The following is a 26,978-nucleotide window of genomic DNA, read 5'->3' as shown; positions in this document are numbered from 1 at the left end:
CAGCAGAGACCCTCCAACAGCTACAGACACAAACTTGAGTGACTACAGGGAAACGGGCAGTACCACCCTGGGTAGAACCCTGGCGTTGTGGAAATGGCTTTGGTCCCCTCCCCTCCCGGTGCCACCGCTAAGTTCTGCAGACAGAGAACAAATTAAGGGGGCTGCCACTGACATCCTCTTATGGCATAGCAGGCTCTCCTCCTCCCTAGCACTCTCTGCTGACTGTCACTCCCGGCCCCGAGGGTCCTCCAGCCAGGTCACCATTTATTTCCACTGCTTTCGGAGGAACAAAGTCCACCAGAAAGAGTCCTCACAAAAGGTCTTTGGCTCTGACTCTGGTCTCCACACCTGTCTCTCAGGGCTCTCAATTGACCATGTCCTTCTCAGGGGCCTCACGCCACCTCAGCAGAGGGAGGCTGGTCGGGGAACCCAGGCCCTCCCGCTACTCTGGATTCCAGTCTAGGGAACCCATAACAGCAGCCAAAGTCTGGGCCTGCAGACTCCTTGCTGTTGCTTTCCTGGATTTCTCCCTGGCACAGCCTGTTAGCAGGGCTCTCCCAGAGCCTCTCCAGGTTTACCCTCTCCCAGGACCAGACTCACAGGACTCCCCCTAGCATCCCCCAACAGAACCCTAAACGAAAAGTACAGATTTAAACCAATTTCTGCCCTCTGAGGCTCCCCTTGCTCTATCCCTCCACTGACACCTCCTGGGAACTCCAGACCCTGCCCTTTATCAGGGCTCCTCACCACCAGAGCCTGCTCCATGGCTCTCCTGGCCTCCAGCCAGACTTCCCCACTCAGGAGAGGATTCCAGGGCCAATTCTCCCACTGGGCATCCTCCTCGACCCTCCACAGTCCAGCCCCACTGCTCCTTTCCAAGCCCCCGTCTGTGCCAGCCCCCCTTCCTCCCTTTCCCGTCATCACCCACAGTCTTTCCCAGCTGGGCTTCATCTTTAAGCCTGGCCCACCATTCATGTGCAGCCAGGTATGTGAATTGGCCTTGCCCAGACACATTAACCCTTTCACCACCTGTGTGGGGTAGGCACCCCCTCGCAGAGACGGATTTAACTAAACTAAGCCGAGACCCCTCCCCCCCCACAGCACCCACTTCATAGACAGAGACGCCAAGACCACATCCAATTCACTCAACAGTCAAGACACCCTGCCTTTCTGCCCGGGGAGCCAGAAGCACTTCTCCCCCACGCTGTGTCGGCAGGAGGTGCACTGGGCCCAGCTCAGGGGGGAGCTGCTCCTGGCAGGTCTTTGCCATCATGAATACAGGATGTGGCAACAAAACCACCTAGGACTTCACGGGCGTCACCGTATGGATGTTGCAGTCGTGTGGAACCCCACAGCAATGGCCAGAGCACAGGTCCAGTCCTCCTGCCTGAGCTGCAGGAGAACCCGGCTGAATTTCGGTCCCTGAGGCCTAGACTGACGCAAGGTCTCAAGAGGGACGGGACGCTGATGTGGATAAGAGGAGTAAGCAGAGTCGTTACAGTTAATGTGAATCAGTGTGAAGGGATATTAAACCTTGTGCTTCAGAGCTCACGTCAGTGTCCTTACACCTTCTTCTTCTGCAGCATCTGGTGCTGGCCACTGCTGGAGAATGGCCTGATGGACCTCGGGTCTGATCCCATCTGGCAAGCCTTATGTTGCTACACGTCACCAGCTAACTGTATAGGCCTTATGACACACGGCTGAGCAGTTTTAATTTAGCCCAGCAGAGGGCAGTGGTGGCATACACCTACTATCGACGGTGGTCGAAGGGACCCCGAAGAGCTGTGCAGACTGTCACTGCAGGGATCCCCTCATCCACCGCTAAAAACGCAGTGGCTACTCGGCAAACCACAGCTGCTTATGCCAGGATGTCAGGAATCCTGTATTCAATTGAAACTAACCGGGGGGAGTTACTTAGGGAAACAAATGACTTTGAGTTCGGCCAGCATTCCGAGGTTACTATTCCCTACTCCTGCAAAAATGCCACAGGATCTTTAGAAACCACAAGCAGAATCGGGATGATGATTAGGGCTTCAACATCCGTACAGAGCACCACAAGGATGCAGAGAAAGTAAAGGCCCGGGGCCTGCCCTAGCACAGGGCACAGCCAGACCTCTGGGTGACTAAGGCATCTGAGATCACGGAACAGGCAGCCTGGAGATAAAACGGCCACAATCACCAGACTTGGGGATGGGGGAAGAGACCAGTGTAAAGGTTCCTCGTCGGCTGAGATTCTTGCAGCCTTTTTGGAGGGACGTCAATCAAACCGAACGTCCCCAGGGGCCCTTCACTCCGCACACAACAGGACCGTTCCCAGGAAAAATCCAAACCAGGCCCCTATTCAGCCGTCCAAGAAACCACCGGGGCTGCTCTGGAACATGCAAAGCTTATCTGGTTTACATTGCCGGAGTTCTTTCCATGCTGGGGAAGCTGAGATATAGAGAAGTGGTGCGACTTGGCCTGTGAGTGATTGGCAGAGCCAGGAACGGCACCCAGGAGTCCCAGTTCCTAGCCCCCGGCTCTAGCCATTACACCATCATCTCCCCAAGGCGCACGTCTTTCGATACAAATGGATTTGCCCTCAGTTAGCTCAGCCCCCAGCCCCCGCTCCAGCTGATGCCTCAAGGAAAAATTTGCACACGCTGCACGTCCATGAGTGTGTTCAAATGGCTGCAGGCATCACTCTCTGTTCACGTGTCTATGGCGACTAAGCCATCTTCACTGGGTACCCGAGGCCTTGATCTGCCAGAGCAACCCCTGCACCATGTGTCCCAGAGGGCCCCTCGCAGGACACAGAACAGCCAGCAAGCCGAGCTTCTGGGCCGTTTCTCAGGTGCTCGAAGGGAAAGACACACAGGCGATAGGGAAGAGGAGGTGGCGGGGGGCGGGGGGGGGCGCTGGGAGTTACCACTTCAGATCCGTGCAGAACCCCCACCCCAGGGAAGCCTCCAGCAGCCCTGGCATCCACACCTGAGTCATTGAATCTCTTCCCCTGCCCCCGCACTGCCTACTGTGCCCCCTGATCTCTATGGGCACGTTTAGCCAGTGGGGCAAGGAGGGGGTGCTCTCCCCACACCTGCCAAGGAAGGGGGGTGGGCTTTCAGCCGAGGATGTGGGAGAAGTGCTTACTTCACTGCTGTCTTTGGCAACATGGCTAACGCTTAACAGCCTGGCTGGTTCAGCATGGAGCGACCCAGCTGAGCTCCGGAAAGGGACAGGCCACGTTTAAACCATGTGCAGAGTGGGGCAAGACAGCCCCCAAGGCGGGCGTGAATATGGACTTGAATGATGGGGTGATGGCGAGGAGGGGAGGAGCCCAGGACTGAGGGCCAAAGTCCCCATGGGCATTTCCGCTGGCGGCTCCCCCGGGGGGCTTTAGTCTGGAAGACATTTAAGCTCAAGGATTGACAGTTCATTGACTTAAAGGACACTGACAACTCAGTCATAGCAGGAAACGCACAGGCTGGACTGAGAGAATTCCCGTATGCTCGGCCCAGCAGAGTGTCCCAGCCATTCCCTTGTGCACTTTCACTTCGGCCTGTGACAACTTTCACATCCAGGTTCTGCCAGATGCAGCGCTGGGGCTGCAAACCCAGCAGTTGGTTGGGAGCATTTTAAAGAAAATTGCGGTGGACACATTTCTACTGGACTCAGTTTGTTTTTCCACAACATCTAAATTCTGAGGCCCAAGTTCAAGTCTCTTTCAAGGGAGATGGTCAGGATTAGGTTTGGTGAAAACAAAGAGGAAGGATTTTACACAGCCCAGAGGGTTGAAAATGTTCTCATGATTTCCACCCCCACCCCAAGTGTTAATCATAGCAGGTTTTCTATTTTAAGCTTCCCCTGTAGCTGGAAAGGGAAGGTGTGACGAAGTGGGACTGTTCTTAATGTTTTCTCTGAATAGTGTGGGGGTGCCTCAGTTTCCCTATACAGTTCCTGAGTGTCTGGGTGGTGGGGTAAGGGTGTATGATCACTGCAGAGCCCTAGAGGGTAGGTGTGTGCAGGGGTCTGGACACAGAGAATGGCCGACACCGTTTCCTGGCCACTGATGGCCTGAGCCCTTCCCCCCTGCAAGGTGAGAGCTAAAGGGTTGGAGAACAAAGGTGACCTCCTGGCCCGGGAAAGGGACAAAGCCCAGAGGAGGTGGGGCTGGAGGGAGTTTCAGTTTGGGGCTAGCTGGGACATGGAGTGAAGTACAGACGTGGCTGTCTGGCTCACTGCCCCCTAAAATGGACCCAGCTGAGGCGTCCTGTTCTCTGCACCTGCAAGCTCTGTGTTAGACCTTGTTCCTGTTGTCTAATAAATCTTCTGTTTTACTGGCTGGCTGAGAGTCACGTCTGACTGTGAAGTTGGGGTGCAGGACCCTCTGGCTTCCCCAGGAGCCCCGCCTGGGCGGACTCGCTGTGGGAAGCGCACAGAGGGGCAGAGGATGCTGAATGCTCCGAGGTCAGACCCAGGAAGGTGGAGCCGGGTGAGCTGTGTGTCCTGAAAACAGGCTGCTCACAGAAAGGCGACTGCCCCAGAGTCCTGACTGGCTTCATGGGGAGCAGTTCCAGAGCATCGCCCAGGGACTCCGTGACAGAAGGGTTAAACATGAATCCCAAGTAAAACAGCCTTGTGCTAATGCAAGGGAAGCAGGAAGAGAGGCTGGCCACAAGGAGAAAATTAAACTGACCAGTCCTCGTTCCCAAGAGGAGTAAGAACCAAAGCGCAAGCAGCTGCATTCATGGCAAACAGGGCATCTGATTTCTTTTTCCATCCTCTCAGGTGGATTTAGCAACCCAATAGGTGCAAGGGGGCGTATGGAGCCCCTGGAGATGAGCCCAAGACCCGGCTGCACCTGTCCTGGGTCCTGAGGAGGAGGCCCTGCTGAGCCGGCCAACAGCCTGGGTCTTGGGGAGTTCATTCCCAGCCAGGATTCAGAAGCCCAGGGAGGCACTCCCAGCTGGGACCTAACAAGGTGTCACTGAGCATATCTGGGCTCAACCCCTTAGCAAAGCAGACATTACTCATGCCTGTACCTGGGTGGGAACTGCACCAAAAAGATCCCACCTGCCCGGCTGCACTGGTGCAAGTCTTAGTGTAGACAATGGTCCGGCATTGTATCTTAAAATTCCCCCCTGCGGCCACGCTTACAGAACACTCGACAGCAGCTAGTCAGCTGGGCCGCGGTGACCACTGCTTGCAGTTCTGTTGTGCTCTCCGCTCTGCTTGGTGTAGCCACCTGTCTCCTCATCATACTGCTGGCTTGTAAGCGCCTTCTGTTGTGAATGTGTACAGCACCTAGCACTGAAGAGCCCAGCCTCAGACTGAGGCCTGGAGACGCTACGCAATCCAAATATTAAAAATCACCATCCTCCTTCTAAACCAGCAGGGAGCCCAGGGCAGCACAGCTGCTATATGGCGCTAGAGACTCTGGGCAAACTGGGGTTGAACTGGGTTCATCCCGAACCCCTGCAATAAAACCTGAGCCAGAAGCAGTGACTGCACATTCAGAGCGGAGCCTCCAGTAAAATTCCCTCTTCGTTCCACCCTGGTCCTGGGGCACCAACAATGGAAACTTGTCTGTAGGTGCCTGATTCTTAACATGGCAGCGTCCCTCTACGTTCACCCCTCCAGCAGAGGCAGAAATCTCTCCTGCTGAAGGGGTTCCAGGAGCCTTTCAAAATGAGCAGTACACAGGAGGCAGCTTTAGGGTAGAAACTGGAGTTGTTCCGGGTTAATATCGATTCAGGCAAATTTTATTCCCCAAAGTCACTCTGGCCTATTAAATGTTTGCCTGAGCAGCTTTCCCAACACCTGCTGCTCACCTACCAGGCCTGCATCAGTAGACACACTTCTGAACCTGCCCAGTTACCCAAGAATGGCCCCAGACCATCACTCCTATCTGCCTGGCAGGATCAGACTGATCACAGAACGCACAGTCCCCGTGCTAACAGGCCTAGGCAGGGTCTCCTCTGGGCCAGAAGGGCACCAGCTCAAATGAAGCCTCAGGATCCTGGCACATACCCAGCACTGGTGCAGTGTTACTGGGAAGCACTCTGACCTCTCGTCAGCAATCTGTGCTCCCTCCTGTCAGTTTCCAAACACCATTTAAAGATCCCCATGGTTGCTCAGTGGGACTTGGGGGATAACAACCCAGGTTTCCCAGGTCAACAGGAATAACACTGGACTCAGCATCCAAACACAGGGTCGGACGAGAGCTGTTACTGAGCGCAAGGATAACTGCTGCAGACCAGGTACTGCCAGCTTTGGACTCAGCAGCAAAGGTATTAGGAAATGTGCTTCAAGAATGCTAATCCAAACTAGGCATATTTCATTCTTCAAATGCACATGGACAGTGTCTGTTCAGACAGTCAGTAACGCCAAGCAGAGCCCATCGCGGGCAGGCTGCTGGTCCAGCCCCAGCCCAGGGTGGCAGTGACAGAACAAAGCCAGCGCTTTGATAGACCTACGTGCAACAAGCTGGGAAGTCTCACTCCTCTTCTCGGTGGCCATCCCAGACACCGCCAGGAGATGCTCAGGTCGTGTGATGGGAGTCATGTAAGTTCCTAGCTAGTGGGACCCCTCATTGGCAATCTCAGCAAAGAGGCCGAGATCTGAAGGCCCATGGAGACTGAACTTGCTGCCCCTAACAGAGAAGCCCTGGCAGGGGCAGTTCGGGAGGCAGCCCTTGCTGCACCTGTGTGATGGAGAGATGGGGCCCAGCTGCAATATTTGAACCTAGATTTTGCAAGATCCAGTTCTTTAGTTCACAAAAAGAAAAGGAGGACTAGTGGCACCTTAGAGACGAACCAATTTATTTGAGCATAAGCTTTCGTGAGCTACAGCTCACTTCATCGGATGCATCTGCTGTAGCTCACAAAAGCTCATGCTCAAATAAATTGGTTCGTCTCTAAGGTGCCACAAGTCCTCCTGTTCTTTTTGCGAATACAGACTAACACGGCTGCTACTCTGAAACCTTCTTTAGTTCAGTTTGTTACAGAACTAGCAGGTGGCTGGGATTGGGAATCCCCCAAAGGTCAGTTTTGCTCATACCCTGGGCTTTGGTCCTGGCCCATCCTTGGTTCTGGGAATAACTAAAGGGCTCCAGCGTCCAGGGCTGGCACTCGAGTGCCTTTCACCAGCACTAGACTCCCGGCAAACCACTCGTGCTGATGGACCGGGAAAGGCTAGCCAGCCCTTGCCCACATTCTGATTCCCAGCATTGGCGGGGGCTGCAGGGGGGAAAGATGCTGGAGGGAAGCAGAGGCTTCGTGTTTACAACTTCAGAACGGCCAAATAGAGAAGCAAAAACTGTAACATAAATACATGTCACCCCAGGCTGAGTAATAATTCCTGGCCAGAATGGAACTTGGCATGCAGGAGTGTTCCCAGCCTGCCAAGCTCCATCTTGGAACAAGACTTCACAGTCAGGTTATAAACCCCACAAAGAGGTTTATAAGGGAAACGTTGACACATCATTAAGTACGGCAGTGAGCTGAGCAGCATCCTTCTGACAAACAGCATGCAGCCCGGACGCGGCCAGCCCGCCGCACTCGCAGGCGGGAGAGATGGAAATGAGTTTCTGGGTTATCTACTGAGCCAGTCGACTGGCAGGGCAGGACTGCTCCGCGCAGCACACGGCCACGCCTGGCCTCTCCCTGGAAGGGCATTTAGTATGCAGAGATCACACTGCTGGAGATATTTCCTAAATTTCACTCTGTTCAGTTTTATCCCTTCCCCCTCTCTCCCCCCGCCCTTCATCCCAGCCAGCCCTTAGAATCGGATTAGGAAGCAGACAGCCAATCAAATCTAGAAGCCCCGTTCTACATCTCTACCTGTTTTCAGTGTTGTTTGCCGTTTGTAGTCATCACACAGCACCTGCCAGGGGAGGGAAGGCATCTTCGTAACCCAGTAATCATCGGCTCCCACCAGCCACTAACTGGCCAGGCTAGGGACACTAAACTATCACAGATTATAAAACCAAAAGGGACCCTTGTGAGTGTCTACTAATCTCTCCGCAGGAGTCAATCCCACCAGCTTGTTCCTCACTTTTGTCACTCTTCTCAAAATTCCCTGTGGCTTGTTGACGTGACATCTTTCTAGCACAGGAATGCCCAGGAGTGGATGCAGGGTTTTCAAATAGAAACTGATCCCACTGGAAAGACCCCTCTGTCAATTTTGAATCAGGTCCCTAGAGACAGGCTGGTACCTCGCTGTTCTGTGATGGCTCCCCAACAGCACCATGGCGAGAACATGAATGCATTGCTTAGTTCCTCTTGTGGGTCAGATGTTTTTTATTGCCAACCCTGCAGACAGTCACTAGCCTTGGCACTACGATAGCAGGAGCCCACCTTGGGCCCGCGCATTGGTGCTGCGCCTTCCTGGTCAGCCATGCTGGAGGGAAGTCTGGAATCCCTGTGACTGAGACGGGAGTGGGGTTTATTTTCTCTCTCTAGGGTGGGTTGAGGAGCCTCATTAACGTCCTTTTAGATAAGATCTGCTGCGTGACCTATTGCTGGGTGCCCACGGCAGTTAAGAGAGGCCCTTTATATCATTCACGGTAGTTACATTTCCAGCACCTGCAGAGTGCTAGCAGCTTTACGGGGCAAGTAAGAGAAAGTTTATCCATAGGAACAATACCCTTGGACGATCCCTAGTGGTTTTCCTACACCCTCTCACCCCAGCACGCTCTGTGCATACCACGCCACGGCTGGATTTGCTAGTGCCCTGCCTTCTACAGCATGAAAATTGAACTATAAAACGTCTGACATTTCTTAACTATGCCACATTAGCCTGGTTTTATTAAATACTGTTATCAGAGGAGATTATTAATGTGATCAAATGCAGGCAAGAAACCTAGAATTAACTGCCAGCCACAAAGGAGAGGAGCTCTCACCAGAGAGACAGAACATGACATATTTCAAAACAGAGCCTTCCTCCAAGGAAGATGCTATCTCTGAACACTCTACATGGAGGAAGGGGCCTGCTCTGAGAACGCTGTGGCAGGGACCTGGTCCAAGGTCACACCAGTCAGCCACAGAGCCACAAAAGAACCCAGGAATCCTGGCTCCGAGTCCCATACTTGGGACTATGCTCGCTCCTTTTGAGGTCACATTTCCCATTAACCTCCCCTGCAGAAGCCCCAGCTGCATAGACCAGGGCAGAGTTAGTCTATCTTTCCTTGTCACATACAAGTGCTTGCCACCGACCAATGAGCATGGAGGATTCCGCATCATTCCAAGTTTTCACAATGGAGAGGTAAATAGCAGAGTCCCCCAAGGCTCTGTACTGGGACCTGTTGCTGTTGCTCACAAATGATCTGGGAAAAGGGGTGAACAGTGAGGTAGCAAACTTTGCAGGCAGTACAAAATTACTCAGGATAGTTAAGTCCCAGGAGACTGCAAAGAGTTACAAAAGGATCTCATAAAACTGGGCGACTGGGCAACAAAATGGCAGATGAAATTCAAAATTGATAAATGCAAAATAATGCACATTAGGTAAAAGATAGAGATAGGGATAATAAGACAGAAAATATCATAATGCCACTATATAAATCCATGGTACGCCTGCACCTTGAATACTGTGTGCAGATACAGTCGCCCCAGCTCAAAAATGATATATTAGAATTGGAAAGATACAGAGAAGGGCAAAAAGAAAAGGAGTACTTGTGGCACCTTAGAGACTAACCAATTTATCTGAACATAAGCTTTCGTGAGCTACAGCTCACTTCATCGGATGCATCCAACCAAATAAATTGGTTAGTCGCTAAGGTGCCACAAGTACTCCTTTTCTTTTTGCGAATACAGACTAACATGGCTGTTACTCTGAAACCTGTCAGAGAAGGGCAACAAAATGATTAGGGGTATGGAACAGCTTCCATCTGAGGAGAGATTAAAAAGACGAGGACCGTTCAGCTTAGAAAAGAGATGACTAAACGGGGGATCTAATAGAGGTCTATAAAATCATGACTGGTGTGGAGAAAATGAATCAGGAAGTGATATTTACCCTTTGACATAACACAAGAACTAGGGATCACCTCATCAAATTAATAGGCAGTGGGTTTAAAACAAACATAAGGAAGTATTTCTGCAGACAATGCACAATCAACTGGGGAACTCATTGCCAGGGGATGTTGTGAAGGCCAAAAGTATAACTAGATTAAAAAAAAAATTAGAGAAATTCATGGAGGATGGGGCCAATCAATGGCTATTAGCCAAGATGGTCAGGGACGCAACCCTGTGCTCTGCGTGTCCCTAAATCTCCAACTGCCAGAAGCTGGGACTGGACGACAGGGGTGGATCATAGAATCATAGGACTGGAAGGGACCTGGAGAGGTCATCTAGTCCAGTCCCCTGCACTCGTGGCAGGGCTAAGTATTATCTAGACCATCCCTGACAGGTGTTTGTCTAACCTGCTCTTAAAAATCTCCAATGATGGAGATTCCACAGCCTCCCTAGGAAATTTATTCCAGTGCTTAACCACCCTGACAGTTAAGAAGTTTTTCCTAATGTCCAACCTAAGCCACCCTTGCTGCAATTTAAAACCATTGCTTCTTGTCCTATCCTCAGTGGTTAAAGAGAATAATTTTTCTCCTTCCTTTTAATAACAACCTTTTATGTACTTGAAAACTGTGATCATGTCTCCCTTCAGTCTTCTCTTCTCCAGACTAAACAAACCCAGTATTTTCAATCTTCCCTCACAGGTCACGTTTCCTGGCCCGCTAATCATTTTTGTTGCTTTTCTCTGGACTTTCTCCAATTTGTCCACATCATTCCTGAAATGTGGCGCTAGAACTGGACACAGGACTCCAGTTGAGGCCTAATCAGTGCACAGTAGAGCAGAAGAATTACTTCTCGTGTCTTGCTTACAACACTCCTGCTAATATATCCCAGAATGATGTTTTGACTCATATTTAGCTTGTGATCCATTATGACCCCCAGATCCCTTTCCGCCATACTCCTTCCTAGGCAGTCATTGCCCATTGTGTGTGTGTGCAACTGACTTTTCCATCCTAAGTGGGGTACTTTGCATTTGTCCTTATTGAATTTCATCCTATTTTCTTCAGAACATCTCTCCAATTTGTCCAGATCATTTTGAATTTTAATCCTGTCCTCCAAAGCACTTGCAACCCCTCCCAGCTTGCTATTGTCCGCAAACTTTATAAGCATACTCTCTATGCCATTATCTAAATCATTGATGAAGATATTGAACAGACCCAGAACCAATATCTGCAGGACCCCACTCGATATGCCCTTCCAGCTTGACTGTGAATTACTGACAATAACTCTCTGGGAACAGTTTTCCAACCAGTTTTACACCCACCTTATAGTAGCTCCATCTAGGTTGTATTTCCCTAGTTTGTTTATGAGACGGTCGTGTGAGACCGTATCAAAAGCCTTACTAAAGTCAAGATATACCACATCTACCATTTCTGCCCTATCCACAAGGCTTGTTACCCTGTCAAAGAAAGCTACTAGGTTGGTTTAACACCATTTGTTCTTAATAAATCCATGCTGACTGTTACTTATCACCTTATTATCTTCTAGGTGTCTGCAAACTGATTGCTTAATTATTTCCTCCATTATCTTTCCGGCCACTGAAGTTAAGATGACTGGTCTGTAATTCCCTGGGTTGTCCTTATTTCCCTTTTTATAGATTGGCACTGTATTTGCCCTTTTCCAGTCTTCTGGAATCTCACCCATCTTCCATGACTTTTCAAAGATAATCGTTAATGACTCAGATATCTCCTCAGTCAGTTCCTTGAGTGTTCTAGGATGTATTTCATCAAGCCCTGTGACTTGGAAGCCTGAGCCCCGGCCCCCGAAGCCCCACTGCCCCTGGGTAGGGGTCCAAAGCCAAAGTCCAAGCCCCACCACCCTGGGCAAGGGGGGAGGAGCCCCAGGCAGGGGGTCTGTAACCTGAGCCCTTCCAGCCAGGGCTTAAGCCCTTGGGCTTCAGTCCTGGGCGGTGGGGCTCCGGCTTTGGTTTCAATCCCCAGCAAATCTAAGCCAGCCCTTGTGAGTCCATTAAAACAGGGTTGCGACCCACTTTGGGATCGGGACCCACAGTTTGAGAACCACTGTTCTAATGTATTTGTAGAATGTTTTCTTGTTACCCTTGATGTCTCTAGCTAGTTTTATCACTTGATAACTGCCCTGTTCTGTTCACTCGCTCTGAAGAGCCTGGCACTAGCCACTGTCAGAAGACAGGACACGGGGCTGGCTGGGTCATTGGTCTGACCCTGTATGGCCATTCTTCTTATGTTCATGCCTTCTTCTCTGGCCAAGGGACTGGCCAGGTGCTACTCACATTGTTGAATAATTGGGGATGCTGACTGGCTGCTAAGAGAGTCAATATTTGCCAAACAATTGGCCCCAGCCAGTGGGGAGGGCTCATTCACTAATGTCAACAAAGGGCTTTGAGCTCCTCATACAGAGGCGTGAACTATGATGAAATCCTAACACTCCACACATTGCGTCTGCCTGAATAACCAGGGGGCTAGTTGGGTTCGGGGGGGGGGGGGGAGGAAGGAGGTGGTTCGGACTAAGAGGAAATATTTTGGGCCCAATTCTCCTCCCTGATGCACCAGTTTTTACACCAAACAATGGTGACTCAGACTGTCATCACCTTCAGAGCTGGGCCAAAGGAAAGGAAAGCAGCACGCGTTCTCTCTCTCGCAAGTGAGCCCCCTGAGCAGCCAAGGCCGAGTCAGCTGGGGGAACCACGCGGCATAAACGGAGCGAACACGCACTACCCAGCCCACGCGGCCACAGGGCCAGTGGCGAGCTGGAGCCGGTTCGCGCGACCCCGTGGTTACAGTTGGAAGCCGTTTTAGAACCGGTGGCTAACCCGCTTCCCTGCAGGGGGCGCTGAGGCTTTGATGGGCTCCGGCTGGCAAGTGATGTAATTCCTCCTCCGGCCACCAGGGGCGCTGCGCTGAGGGAGCCACGTGGGCTGCCGCCGGGCCCTGGGCACGAGCCCTGGGGCTGCTGCTGCTCCCCCGGCCCTGGGGCTCCCGCTGCTGCCTGGTGGGTCCCTGGCTGCTCTGCTGGGCCAGGGCTGCGTCCTGCTGCTTGGGCTGCTCCGAGCCGCTCTGCCCGCGAGCACCCACCACCCTGCCTGCACGCAGCCACCCCCGCACCCCCTGCCTGCAGCCAGCCCCTGCCTGCAGCCACCCCCACACCCCCTGCCCGCAGCCAGCCCCTGCCGCACCCCCTGCCCTGCCTCCAGCCATCCCCTACACCCCCTGCCCTGCCCACAGCCAGCCCCTGCCTGCAGCCAGCCCCGCACCCCCTGCCTCCAGCCCCTGCCGCACCCCCTGCCCTGCCTCCAGCCATCCCCTACACCCCCTGCCCTGCCCACAGCCAGCCCCTGCCTGCAGCCAGCCCCGCACCCCCTGCCTCCAGCCCCTGCCGCACCCCCTGCCCTGCCTCCAGCCATCCCCTACACCCCCTGCCCTGCCCACAGCCAGCCCCTGCCTGCAGCCAGCCCCGCACCCCCTGCCTCCAGCCCCTGCCGCACCCCTGCCCTGCCTCCAGCCCCTGCTGCACCCCCTGCCCTGCCTCCAGCCAACCCCACACCCCCTGCCTGCAGCCAGCCCCGCACCCCCTGCCTCCAGCCCCTGCCGCACCCCTGCCCTGCCTCCAGCCCCTGCTGCACCCCCTGCCCTGCCTCCAGCCATCCCCTACACCCCCTGCCCTGCCCACAGCCAGCCCCTGCCTGCAGCCAGCCCCGCACCCCCTGCCTCCAGCCCCTGCCGCACCCCCTGCCCTGCCTCCAGCCATCCCCTACACCCCCTGCCCTGCCCACAGCCAGCCCCTGCCTGCAGCCAGCCCCGCACCCCCTGCCTCCAGCCCCTGCCGCACCCCTGCCCTGCCTCCAGCCCCTGCTGCACCCCCTGCCCTGCCTCCAGCCATCCCCTACACCCCCTGCCCTGCCCACAGCCAGCCCCTGCCCGCAGCCACCCCCACACCCCCTGCCCGCAGCCAGCCCCTGCCGCACCCCCTGCCCTGCCTCCAGCCATCCCCTACACCCCCTGCCCTGCCCACAGCCAGCCCCTGCCTGCAGCCAGCCCCGCACCCCCTGCCTCCAGCCCCTGCCGCACCCCTGCCCTGCCTCCAACCCCTGCTGCACCCCCTGCCCTGCCTCCAGCCAACCCCACACCCCCTGCCTGCAGCCACCCCCGTCTCCAGCCACCACCTGCCCTGCCTCCAGCCACCGCCGCACCCCATGACTGCAGCCAGCCCCTGCCCGCAGCCAGCCCCTGCCGCACCCCCTGCCTGCAGCCACCCCCGTCTCCAGCCACCACCTGCCCTGCCTCCAGCCACCCCCGCACCCCATGACTGCAGCCAGCCCCTGCCCGCAGCCCCTGCCCTGCCCGCAGCCAGCCCCTGCCGCACCCCCTGCCCTGCCCGCAGCCAGCCCGTCTCCAGCCACCCCCGCACCCCCCTGCCCTGCCTGCAGCCATCCCCTACCTCCAGTCAGCCCGTGCCCTGTCTCCAGCCAGCCTCACACCCCCTTGCCTCCAGCCAGCTCCGCACCCCCTGGCCTGCCCGCAGCCAGTCCCACACCCCCTGGCCTCCAGCCAACTCCGCACCCTCCTGTCTCCAGCCAGTTCCGCACCCCCTGCCCTGCCCGCAGCCAGCCCCACATCCCCTGCTTCCAGCTAGCCCTGCCCCACGCCCCTGTCTGCAGCTGGCCCCATGTCCACTGGTGCCCCACAGTTCCCAGGGCAGTAACCCTGCACATCTGCTTCAATGAGGGGGGCAGGGAGCAGCTGGGACCCACACAAGTGCACACCCTAGGGTGACCAGACAGCAAGTGTGAAAAATCAGGACGGGGGTAGGGGGTAATAGGAGCCTATATAAGAAAAAGACCCCAAAACCAGGACTGTCCCTATAAAATCGGGACATCTGGTCCCCCTAGCACACCCCCAGGGCGTGGCGGGGACCCACACCTGTGAAACGGAGCTCGTTTCTAGTTCAGGCCCATCTTTTTAACAAAGAACTTCAGGCAGGGTTAACACACACCCATATTTTCCCGGACAGGTCAGGCTTTTTGGTTCTTAAATCACCGTCCGGGAGGATTTTTAAATTTTAAAAATTCCTCCTGGGAAAATACGGACGTATGGTAACCCTGTTGGTAAAAGAATACATGCTGGGGCACATCCCTTAAATGAGAACTTTGGATCGGGAACCGGTTGTTAAGGTTTTGGCAGCTCATCACTGCACAGGTGCCAGTCACCCCCAGCACGCACTGAAGGTCTGGGCCCTGCACAGTTAACGAGGGGCTGACATGCACCTGCCCTGGACATGCGCACAACGGCATGGCTGCTCTCAGCAGTCAGGAGCACAGACTTCCCCACAAGAACAACACACACATGAACGTGTCTTGGAAAGAGACACTGGCTTGACCTGCCCTTGGCTCGTTACACAAAGCACAGGCTCTGGAGCTCGTCAGTTCATGACACAGCAGCTCTGGGCAGACAGAAATCAAGTACAAGGGACTCAAGTACAACCCCTTCAAATATCGGTGCTCCCCGCAGAGACTCCTTCCTCCTGAAGCAGTTGGGATGTGCTGGGCACCAGCCAAAAGCCTGTGACCATCAGAAGTGGCATTGGGTTTTCAAATCAGGCAACCAGCCAGCAGGGCCAACTGGCCAGGCCGTCCCTGGGAAGTCAGTTTGTTTGCCAATATAGTGCCAATTTGGATAATATAGTGCCAATTATCCGTGAGCAACAAGTTTCCTTAGCAAAGCCACAGACACCAGTAAGGGGTTTTCCATTGACCCCTTCAGCCCTTTTCCTTATTTGGGCAGAGCCACGGAGAATCTTGTGTTCCCCACAACAGCTAAGAGCCGAGGACTTCTGGGAGCCGGATACGGCGCGGGTGCAAAGAGACAACAGCAGCAACTCTAGCTAAACATCATCTGACACGGAAAATAACCCGAGCTGGCACTTCCTGGGTGGCCTACGTCCCCGTCACACATGCAGCCCTTGGCCAGGGCAGCGGAAATCCTCTCTCTTGTCTCCTGATGCTGAGGTGCAAAGACAGGGAGCAGAAGTGATGAGTGTTTACGTAAAACTGCCAAGTCACTGCAATTATCCGGTAAGTTGATTTAGAGGGGAGGAAAAACAACTTGCTGCCAAGCGCTCGAGTCTCCGTCCGCGTACCTTTCAGACAACCCTAATTCATTCTGGATGCCGGGGAATTACGCCCTGCGTTCACCAGCCGTTCGCCATGCCCCAGACGCGTCGCTGAACTCAAGTATTTCACTCTGCACGCTAACCTGGGCCCCGGGTCGCCATGGCAACCCGTGTTCATTCACGAAGGGATTTTTTAAAATCTGATTTATTAAACCCCTTATGAAGAGGACATTATCCAGATCCAAAGCTGAGTTCTCAAATCTTCCCTGTAAAAACAGAAGAGGGTCTCTCTGCAGATGGGAAATTAGCCCCAAAGATTGTGAAGGGTTGGGGCGGGCAGCGAGAGGAAGGGACGGGGCTGGGACCCAGTGGAAAGAGAGCGAGGACGCATGTTCGCAGCGCAGGCAGCTCACGCTTGGCAGCCTCCTTTGGAATAACATTAGCTCGCACCTACTACACTATTTACGTTTCCTCCTGTGGCTCAATGCCTCCCCCGCCCTCTCTCGCTCGCTTAAGATCCGTGCGCGGCTCCAACTGCCTGCGAGCCTCTGAGGATGCGGGACACGGAGCCGGCCCTGGACTGCTTTACGGAGAGAGGTCTCCCTGGGCCGCCAGCTCCTCACAGCTCCCATCACAGCTCTTCCAGGCCCGTCGGAGGAGGAGCAGCAGAGAGTAAAAGGGTCTTTCTCCGGCAATAGTAGGGAGCCGCCAGGCCAAGGCCCTGCCGAGCTGGAGCGGGGGCCAGTCGAGAGGGGGCTGTGGACTAGGGGATCACGTGGTAAAGTTGATCTCACGCACAGGCCCCCAGGCTGCTTCCCCCATCACAGCTCCTGCCCTGCACCCCTCCCTTCCAGTTAAAGACCCTACCAGGGGGTTATTTACTGAGCAACCTCGGCAGGCATGTCACTGCCCAGAGGAGTGGTCACCTTAGGGCAGGGAGGGTGGGCACGAGGCGGAGACTCAGCAGATCTGGGTTCAATTCCTGGCTCAGGGGTACGCTCCCTCCCTCTGTGGGCCCCAGGCAAGTCACTTCCTCGGGCCTGTGCTTCAGGGACCCCTGGAGGGACAATGGTCCTGCCCTACCGCAGAGGCATTGGGTGGATAAACACACTAATGACAGCAAGGTGCTCGGGTAACAATCACATGTAGCAAGCCACCCGGCCCTCTCAGTTGATCTCGCCCCGTGTCCCAGGGACCAGTGCAGGACTGGTCCCTACAGCTGCAGTCTCCAGGGCTTTGGCCAGCTTGGCTTTGACTAACCCGAGCACTGCGGTTCTGGGTCAGTAGCACTGCGATTCTGGGGCTGCAGCACTGGGAGGAGTGCAGGCTTCACTGAAGCCAAACCCAGTCTCTGCTGGGGATTCCTGACTCTGGGGTGGCCATTGCTGGGCTAATGAGAAAGTAGGTCAGTTAGCGGGAGGAACGGGGCAAGCTCCGAGGGTGAGCCGGGGCTGAGGACTGCAGTGCACTCTGACATAGCTGGGAAATGAAGAACAAACACCCACATGGTGACAAGGTAACAACCTGTTGCGCGTTTGTGACTAAGAGACCAACAGACAGGCCAGGCAGTGCGGCACACCGGGGACACCCAGTGACGGGCTCCTTCCCACCACTCTTCTCCAGTCTCAATTCCCTGTGGCAGGGACTGTCTCTTGGTTCTGGGGTTGTACGGCCTCTAGCATCGGGGCTCTGGCCCATGCCTGGGGCTCCTTGGTGCTACCCCCACACAAATAAGAAATGCACCTGTGCTCCAGGCTGCCCGAAGGGCTCTCAGTTCAACGCTGAACGGAAAGTCAACGCAGGAGAGTGAATCCTCAGCAACCTGTTGACATGAGTCATCAGAAGACGAGCAAAGGCTTAACCCTGACTCTGGCCAGCAGAGGTGGGGGAGAGGCATCCCGCAGGGAGCTAGACAAGCCAAGATCCATTCACAAGCCTGGGTGGCAAGACCGTCGCTATCTCCTGACATTTGCACAAGAGAACTGGAAACCCCCATTCTTCCAGCAGAAAGATGCTACTGGTGTGGGCGGGTCTTACCACTGAGATCAACAGACTGAAGAGAAAGCATGTGTGTGTATCTCCAGTTATCTTGGGGCTGCAATACAAGGATTGTTCCACCGCAAAGACCTCTCGCTGAGCACACAAGTGGCTTATGGAAAACATGAACCGGCATATAATTTACCTCCAGCCTTCAGAACTCGTGAAGTCTGGTGGGAAGCCACATGTCTCGGGTTGGGTAAGTACCAGCTGCACATAGGATCAGCCATCCACTAATTGGCTGTTTGCAGAAGTGGCCTGCGGACCTGATTAAATGCGTAGTCAGGGGCATGGATATCTACCAGGTGACCGGCCTGGTCTCTTCAAAAATACAGGACACTCCCTGACTGAGAAACTGGAGGGCTGAGTTTTTAGCAGAGGAGGATTTGGGCAAATTTAAAAAAAATACAGGAAGAGAAAGAATCAGTGAGGGGGCAGAGCCTCACTCCAACACACAGCTGGGCATTGCCATGGAAACGCCAGCTGTGCGTGCTTGCCCGCAGGAGGGGATTTGAAGAGATGAACGCTGGGGGTGGCCACCTGGCTGAGGGCTGCGAGGGTCCTTTAAGAGCACCTCATCGGCCGAACAGAGCACTGCTCTCCGATCAGCTCTCAGGACTGTCTCTGTGAGCACTGAGGGCATGTCTGCACCGCGCTGCACGGGTGTGACTGCAACACGGGTACACACACCCAAGCTAGCTCTGATCTAGCCAGCTCACTAAAACTGGCAGGGAAGCCACAGCAGCATAGGTGGTGGCACAGGGCACCTGAACTCAAGCCCACCCAGGACCCTGGGCAGGTGCTCGGGCCACCCAGGACACTGGCCAGATGCGATCACCCATTCTGCCGCAGCTTCATTGCTCTAGGTACCTGAGCCAGCTTGAGCAAAGCTAGCGGCTCTGTCTACACGCGCTTCAATCCCCCCTCCTGACTGCTGGGTAGACAGGCAGAGACTGGTACCCCACCTGCAATACAAGGGGTGGGCTGGGCTAGAGACCCCTGGATGACTTGGGTCCTGACTAGCAGCACTCCCCCTCTCTCCCTGTGGTGCATCACAGCAGGCAAAATGCAGTCCATGGACCAAATCCTGAGCAAGCCAGGGACAGGGAGGTCACAGTGGAGGGACCCAGGTTCTGGAATCAGCCTCACTTTGGAAGGGAGTTGCAGTGCAAGGCCTATCCCCACTTCAGGACTGGCCTGGAGGCACTGCTGCTAGGAGGTTTGAGGACGTACGGGTGCCCCCAGCTAAGAGGAAGCGGCTTTTATGAACTGGCACAAGGATGGTCTTTCATGCCGGTGCTACCTGGTCAGGCACGTGCACTGAGCCCCTCTCACAGCGTGGGAACGTTCTGGAGCAAACTAGGGGTCGTCCTCTGCAGAGTTTCACTTTAAACGGAAGGAGCGTCTCCATGCACAGACCAGGCAAAGCCCAGCTGGTACTGTGGCAGGCTTCCTTCCCCATACACTGCCCCCTGCCAGCAGAGAGACTCCCACTGACCTTGGATCGGGCCCAAGGCGGCTTTACTCTCCCCTGGAAGGACTCCGGCTAATGGTGTGAACTGCTTCTTGCTCCCCAGAACCCACCAATCATCAGTGCCAACTGCATGAGTGGTTCCTGTCAAGTGAACACCTGCCACACCTGGACTGAGACCCAGTAACTCATTTCACGTAGGGCCAAACAGCCATCAGAGTGGGAGTCAGTCATTTTCTGCCCCTCTCGCCCTGGTCCAGATCGGAGCCAGTGTCGCAGGAGGTGGAAAGCTACATATCCCCTGCCATTCCTAGTCCTGAGACCTGTCGAGACGCCCTGCCAGAAGAAACCCATTTCCAGCTGGAGGACTGCAAGGATAGGTCAGATTCCCAAGAGAGGGTCTCTCCTGCTGTCTCATGTGTGGCCCAGCAGAAGCGTTTAGGTTCCAGAAGAGAAACCACTGTTGCAGCGGGAATGGTGCAGGTAAAAGAACCAAGCCACACAAAGCACACTAAAAAAAGACCCCAGGCACAAGCAGCATTACTATATTGCTATTCCATTGCCTATTTCCCTCCCCTATCCACCCGCAGCTACCAGCTCCAAAAGGCAAATGCATGCGCTTTCCTCTCCCTGCAAGGGGAGCATCCCTCACGTCCCCTCCTGACTACGGGTTCTGCTGGGGAAATGCAGTCTTGCAGGATGTAAGTGCCATATTTATCAGCAATCTGGGTCCCACAGGGAAGGGGAGGGCTGGATGTAAATTTGTATATTTATAAGCCTTCATGAATTATTCCATTTGGTGGATGAATGCCTTTAACCAGAGCAGTTAGGAAATACTGTCTCCATCTTACAAGATACAAACTCACCCGGCGAGCACCCACGCAGACGGATAATTCTGCGCTCTGCTTCCCGTGGCAAGCATGACTGCTCGCGGGCGGTGCCCTCCCTCCCCCAGGACATAGTTTAAAGTCACATACAAGTCAGAGTGGCTATTGAACGGGCGACAACAAAGTTAGCAGCAGCAGCCAGGGGTGGCCAGAGCAAGAGGACACAAGCAGAGGAATTCTTTAGCACACAAGTGCGGCCTGCGGAGACTACATAACCCACAATGCACCGCTGCATCCTGATGCAGCAGCTACACCTTGCTCCACTCTATGAAAACTAGGCGCAACCAGCAACCTGCTCTCGGGAGAGGAGCAGGCAGGAAGAAAAGGGAGTTCCCACCTATTGGGATTTGTTTGTATGACAAATCTTGTTTGGCATGACCGGTGGCAAAGCTTTCTCCCGACTCCAGCGTGCCCATGCTGCGTGATGAAGTCCCCCTCGGGACGTCCCATCAGCTCTTACCCCAACCAACTCTCTGCCAGATGCCATTGCTTGCAGAAGCGTAAGGCCTTACTCGCCTGGTCGCTTGCCTATCAGCTCAGAGCTCTCCACGGGGCCGAGTGGGCGGACTGCCGAAATGCCAACATGGGGCCTACATTTGAAACACCAACGATAATAATCATAATGCCCATCTCAGTTGCCCCTGATACAGCCTGGACTGCTCCCGTTAGTGATATCACGCTTAAGCTGCTCGGGGAAGCTTTAAAGAGATTGCTAGCAGCTTTAAGACAATTAAAGGGGCAGAGTCAGCCAGCATGGTCTGACAGTAAGAATATTACACAGAGGGGGCTCTGCTCCCAGGCACTGACTGTAAGGGCTGGGAGTTAAACAGATTTCTTACAAAACCCACAGGGCTTTACACAAGCAGAAAACGCAAAGGTTCTTTTGGTGTCACAGCCAGGGTATGTTTAGTTTGAAAAGAGGAGATTAAGGGGGGATAGGATAGCGGTCTTCAGATACTTGAAAGGCTGCCATAAAAAGGATGGAGAAAAGTTGTTCTCTCTTGCCACAGAGGGCAGGACAAGAGGCAAAGGGTTCAAACTACAGCACAGCCGAGTTAGATTAAATCTCAGGAAAAACTCCCTAACTGTAAGAACAGTCAGCCAATAGAACAGACACCTTGGGAGGTCGTGGAAGCTCCTTCACTGGAGGTTTTCCAAAGGAGGCTGGACAGCATCTGTCCTGGCTGGTTTAGACACAACAAATCCTGCATCTTGGCAGGGGGTTAGACTACATAACCCTGGTGGTCCCTTCTAGCCCTATGATTCTATGATAGCACAGTGATGGGTGCAATAGAAGAACCTGAGTACAATGGGGAGAGACTGTCTTTGTTGTTCTGTGTTTGTACAGCACCTAGCACAATGGGGTTGTGGTCTGTGTACCTTAGTGCTACCACAATAGCACCTTGTAACCTGGCATGAGGCTCCTGGCTTAGCTGCTCTCTGCACTCATCCTCCCTTGTGTTTAACAGAAGGCCAGGGCTTCCTGATGCCTCAAGGAGGAGCAATGCTTCATTACCCTGGTATCTTCCACCTGCGTGGGCAAGGGCTGCCCCAGACCTGAGGCAGGAGTTAGCTCCCTGTTGCCAGTTGCATGGCAGAGCCAACTCACCCTGTCTCAATGCTGCAAACGAGATATGAAACAGGAACAATCATACATGTCCCAGCACTGGCTCATTCCTCACACCCGGCTTTCACGAGGAAAGCCCCTAAAGCCTCTGACCATTATCAGGGGCTTTAGGATCTGTCCCTCTATGCCTGTTGCTTGTGCAAAGCACACGAAATCTCAGCATTTGAAATGGGAATCAATTTCCTGCACTCCGGCTCTGGTGAATACTAGCTGCATGTTAGTGGCTTACAGTAAATCTGCAATCTGCATATGTGTTCCCCTGAAAAGCGTCTCGAGCCTCGATTTCCAGCGTGGCTCGCTCTGCCGAGCCAGCCTGCTCAACAAGCAATCTGCAGTGCTAGAAATCAGGAGATCCCATAATGGGAAAGCTATTCCTGCTCCAGCACATCTGCAGGTGGCCGCTCGCCACAATCAGCTACACGGGCAGCAGCACAGAGAGAAGGGCAAAGACTTTAGGAGATAACAATGTATGCCGGGGGCTCTATGCAGTCTACACAATCTGCCTCCCCGTGCACTGAAACGGAGTTTGTGCAGGTCGAAGAGTGAACCAAATTAAACACTGCCATAGGAACAGATCCATCTTGCTTGACCCCTAGAGTGGTGGGAGCTGTAGAGTATTTGACATGAGACAATGCTGTAACATCTCACATTTGTTACAGTCTCCCTCTATTGAGACCCCCCCCCATTCCCCATCAAACAGTGCTGTGAAGCCAAACCTTCTCCCCCAGCACAGGAGGGTACCATCTGCAACCAAACAAGAACAAACATCCATCTCTGCTACTGGCTCGATCAAAACTATTTCGCTCTTACCATTACGCCGCAAATCAGAGCATCCCTTCAGGCTGAGATTTTGGCAGAGCAATTTCAAGATCCTGTGAGTTTATACAGTATAGTAAACAAACACAGGCACATGTCTTGGCAGCTCCTACTTCAAGAGACCCTTTCAGGCGAGAAACCATATTGAAAAACACATGACTGCCTCTTCCACCTCCCTCGCCACCTCACAGATGATCACAAAAAAACTGTTTTAAAAAAATCAAATGTACTTTTCATTCTGTCTCATTTATTTACTTTCTGCAGTTCTCCCAGGCGGGGCAACGAAATCAGGCTGGTTAGTTTCACTCTTGTTTCCAATCAATTCTGCAATGTCTGGATTGCACACACTACATCAGGAGGGTCGATTGATGAACAACATGCTATCTATTGGAATTTCAAACAATCCCAAAACATTCCTGCTGGCCTTGGATTTTGTAACAACCCTTCTAAATTTCGCAAAAAGAAAAGGAGGACTTGTGGCACCTTAGAGAATAAATTGGTTAGTCTCTAAGCTGCCACAAGTCCTCCTTTTCTTTTTGCGAATACAGACTAACACGGCTGCTACTCTGCAACCTGTCAATAAGGTTTGAGTACTTCATAACTACACCTATATGGAGAGTCACGGTAGCTAGTTTAGTTCAAGGGAAGAAATAGCTGCACTGTACCTGGTGGTGAATACAGTAGACAGTGCTGAGACAGAATGAGCTGCAGAGGTTCATAGCGCTCATCATCTGGCCCCTATGTAACATGCACCAGGACCAAATTCTCCTCGACACCCCAGGCTCCATAAAGTCATTTATTCCGTCACCGAATCTAATCAAAAGCCATTGGACCTGTGGGCTGACACCTCAGCGCTAGTTCAGAGCATGTCAAGTGTTCATCAAACTTACGACCATGTGAGGTTCAATGGCTTAGTCTGCCCAGCCAAGCAAATCGTGCATCCCCTGGCCAGCCCGGCAGAACCGCACCCTGCCATGTGACTCCACCTCCAACACTGATAGGCACCAGGACATGTCCCACTCAGTGGAGACTGGGGACGAGACCCTGTTTAGAGAGTCCTGGATTCCAAGGCCAAATGGGAACACTGTGATCCTCCAGTCTGACCCCCCTGTATAGCATAGGCCAGAGAATGTCCCCACAATAATTCCTAGGGCAGATCTTTTAGAAAATCATCCACTCTTGATTTAAAAATTGTCAGTGATGGAGAATCCACAAAATTTACACGTTATTTCCGATCTGAATCTATCTAGCTTCGACTTCCAGCCATTGGACTGTGTTATACTTTCCTCTGCTAGACTTAAGAGCCTAGTATTAAATATTTGTTCCCAATGTAGGTACTTACAGACTGTGATCAAGCCACCCCTTGACCTTCTCTTTTTTTAAATTAAATGCATTGAGCTCTTGGGGGAGGGGGGGGGTATCATTTCAGGCTTCTGAAAGACCCATACGTAGTTAGCTGCTGAGAGTGAAGTTCCAAGCTGAACCTGCTGGGATTTGAACCTGCCGGTTCAGGGAGTTAAAGCCGAATGCAAACCTGATGCTCGCCCCATTCCACTAGAGAGGCCTTATTCCTCATAAAATAAGGACATGCTCATTCAGTGTGCACCGTGGGCCTGGTTTTCACCTGCACGGAGCTCGCACTGAAAACCATGGGAGCGACAGAGAATCTGTACCTCTGAAAACCTGGCCCCAGGTGTCCAACTCGGAAAGGCACCCAACATTCCTGCCCCGCCACCCACCTGCAGCTCCATCTTGGGAAACAATCAAAAGAGGGTTTTCTTTGGTCACCAGTCAAATGGGGGGGAGTGGGGGGACTCAGCTTAACTCCCTGGGGGTGTTTGTTGGCACCACAGAGCTATGGCATAAATAACTGCTGCTTGCGAGGGGCCGGATTGGATCAGACAGGGCAAACCGCAGGTCAGCACTGAGGTGCGTTGGCAGAGCTGCAGGGGGCAGGGCTGGAGCAGCAAGGCAGGGCTGGCAAAGCTATAGTTAGGGATGGGGATGGGGATGTCAGGATTAAGAAGACATCAGTGGGGTTGCAGCTCAGGACTGAGGGGCATTGCCAGAGCTCTGCGCCACAGACTAGAGCAGGTTGTTGTGGTCAGGACTGGTGCAGGGTAACGGCCACACAGCACCCGCCTGGCTCCAGCCAGGGCTGCATCCCTCATTTTCATGAACGCTAACCTAAATTCAGAGATTCCCCAAACACTGGGCCCTGCTCGGCCTGGAGCCTATTGCAATCAGCCCCCTCCCAAAGAGCTGTTCCTTTGCCGAAAGGCTCAAGGTTCATTTTTTCCCCTTTTCACTTCAAACTCTCCCCGCCCTCAATTAATTCCACTCCAACACTAAACCATTGCTGTTACATTATTGATACCATCGCAGCCTGAAATGTTAGAGCCGCCCCATTGCTCTGCTGGACTGGGCTGGGCTACGGCTTGAACCAGGGGGCCCGAGGGGCTGCTTGCTTGGGGGGTTAAAGCGTGGAAGAAACACCCTCGTCTCCTGCTGCATCTCGCTCCCACCCGCTGGATGCGAGCCTGGCGTGCCGAAGGGTGTGTGTACACGAGGCAGAGGATAGATGGGGAGGGGGTGACTGGGCGAGTAGCACTGAATTATTTTCCACGGTGCGTACCCTGTGCACTTGGCTACAGTTCTAAGCACCGCTCCCAGGCACTTAGGAATGCCCGAGTCCATGTTTGGGCAAAACCCAGCTGCAGTGCGACTCGGGGCTGGGTTTCTCAGATGAGAGGGCCGTGCAGGGCAGCAGTCCCCAAGCCCAGCTGCCCCAGAAGCCAGTTGCAATCAAATAAAGGATCCTATCATCCTGGGTGTGCAAGGCAGGCGAGTGGCTCGGGAAAAGGCCGGGGAGAATGCAACCCCACAGCCACGGTACTGCACTGGCAACAGAGTGACCCCAAGGAACATGCAGCAGCCGAGTGAGAGGGCGGCTCTGGGATTTAGTCGCTGTTGCAAGGAGCACCATCACCACCACCCCCATCCCAGCCAGAGGGAGAGCGGAGCGCCTGCTTTCCCCTCCCTGCACCCCGCTCCAGCCTGACAGCTCCGGCTTGCAAGCTCAGCTGGGCACCCAGGCAGGAAGGAGCAGGGCACAGATACCCGCCGGCTCCCCCTCCCCCTGCACATCGGTTCATTGAGGAGAAAATCCCAACGAGCCTCTATAGACCCCAGGGGCCACCCGAGCCCCGGGGGCTGCTCCCCAGACCAGGCAGATCGGGGAGGGGGGTTCTCCCCGCCCCGCCCCCTGAGTTCCCCTGGGGGGTGCACAGCCCCCCCCCATCCGGCCCAGCCTGCCCCGCAATCCTCCTCCCTCCCTTCCCACCCCGCCCCGGGGGTGCCCCGCGGGGCCACTCACTGGCTTTGCCGGGCTTGGGCCGCTGCAGCAGCTTCTGCACCGTGCCCACGTCCTCCGCCTTCACCGCCTGCATCAGCTCCTGGTCCTTGCCCATGGCGAGCGGCCGGGCGCGGCGGGCAGCGGGCCGCCCTCAGAGGCCGAGCATCCTCCGGCCGGGGCGCGGGGCCCCGAGCCTGCTCCGGGAGCGGCGGCGGCGGCGGCTCACACGCCCTGGAGCCGCAGAGCCCGGGCGCGGCGAGAGGGGAGCCGGGGGGCGCACGGCGGGGGCCGGCGCCCGCGATGCATCCGCTGCAGGAGCCCCCGGGGCCGCAGCCCGGGCAGGAGGGGCGAGGGGGGGGCGCGGCTGCTCCCCGCTAGCGGCGCCGCCGCCTTTGCAGGGCTGCTGCCCCCCTGCGCCGCGCCGGCTCCTCCATGGCTGGGGCTCGCCGCCGCAAGCGCGCCGCTCACTGGCTCTCCGGTGCCTCCGGAAGGCGGCTCCTCCCTGCCAAGCCGGGCAGCCGCGGCGGCCGCCTGGGAAGCCCCGGTGCAGGGGCTGCTCGGCTCCCCCCTCCCCGGCGCGCCGGGCAGGGGGCGGGGAGGCCGGGGCCAGGCCCCCGGGCAGGGCAGAGCTCTCCCGGCCCAGAGCCGGGGCGCG

General features: G+C 54.8%; 1 protein-coding gene across 3 annotated transcripts in view; it reads right to left on the bottom strand.

Moving 5' to 3' along the window:
• The window catches only part of CASKIN1 (CASK interacting protein 1), a 216,959-nt gene extending 190,438 nt beyond the window's left edge, over positions 1-26,521 (bottom strand). For all 3 annotated transcript variants that reach the window (XM_073361693.1, XM_073361691.1, XM_073361692.1), the window contains exon 1: positions 26,345-26,521. In XM_073361693.1, the coding sequence (XP_073217794.1) occupies positions 26,345-26,438 (94 nt within the window). In that variant the 5' untranslated portion in view covers positions 26,439-26,521. The remainder of the gene's footprint in view (positions 1-26,344) is intronic.
• Positions 26,522-26,978: the final 457 nt, after the last annotated feature.

Source organism: Lepidochelys kempii, chromosome 10 (genome assembly GCF_965140265.1).
Source record: "Lepidochelys kempii isolate rLepKem1 chromosome 10, rLepKem1.hap2, whole genome shotgun sequence".
In the NCBI taxonomy this organism is placed as follows: Eukaryota; Metazoa; Chordata; order Testudines; family Cheloniidae; genus Lepidochelys; species Lepidochelys kempii.
The sequence above is the reverse complement of the archived record's forward strand: the minus strand, read 5'-3'. Positions and strand labels throughout refer to the sequence as shown.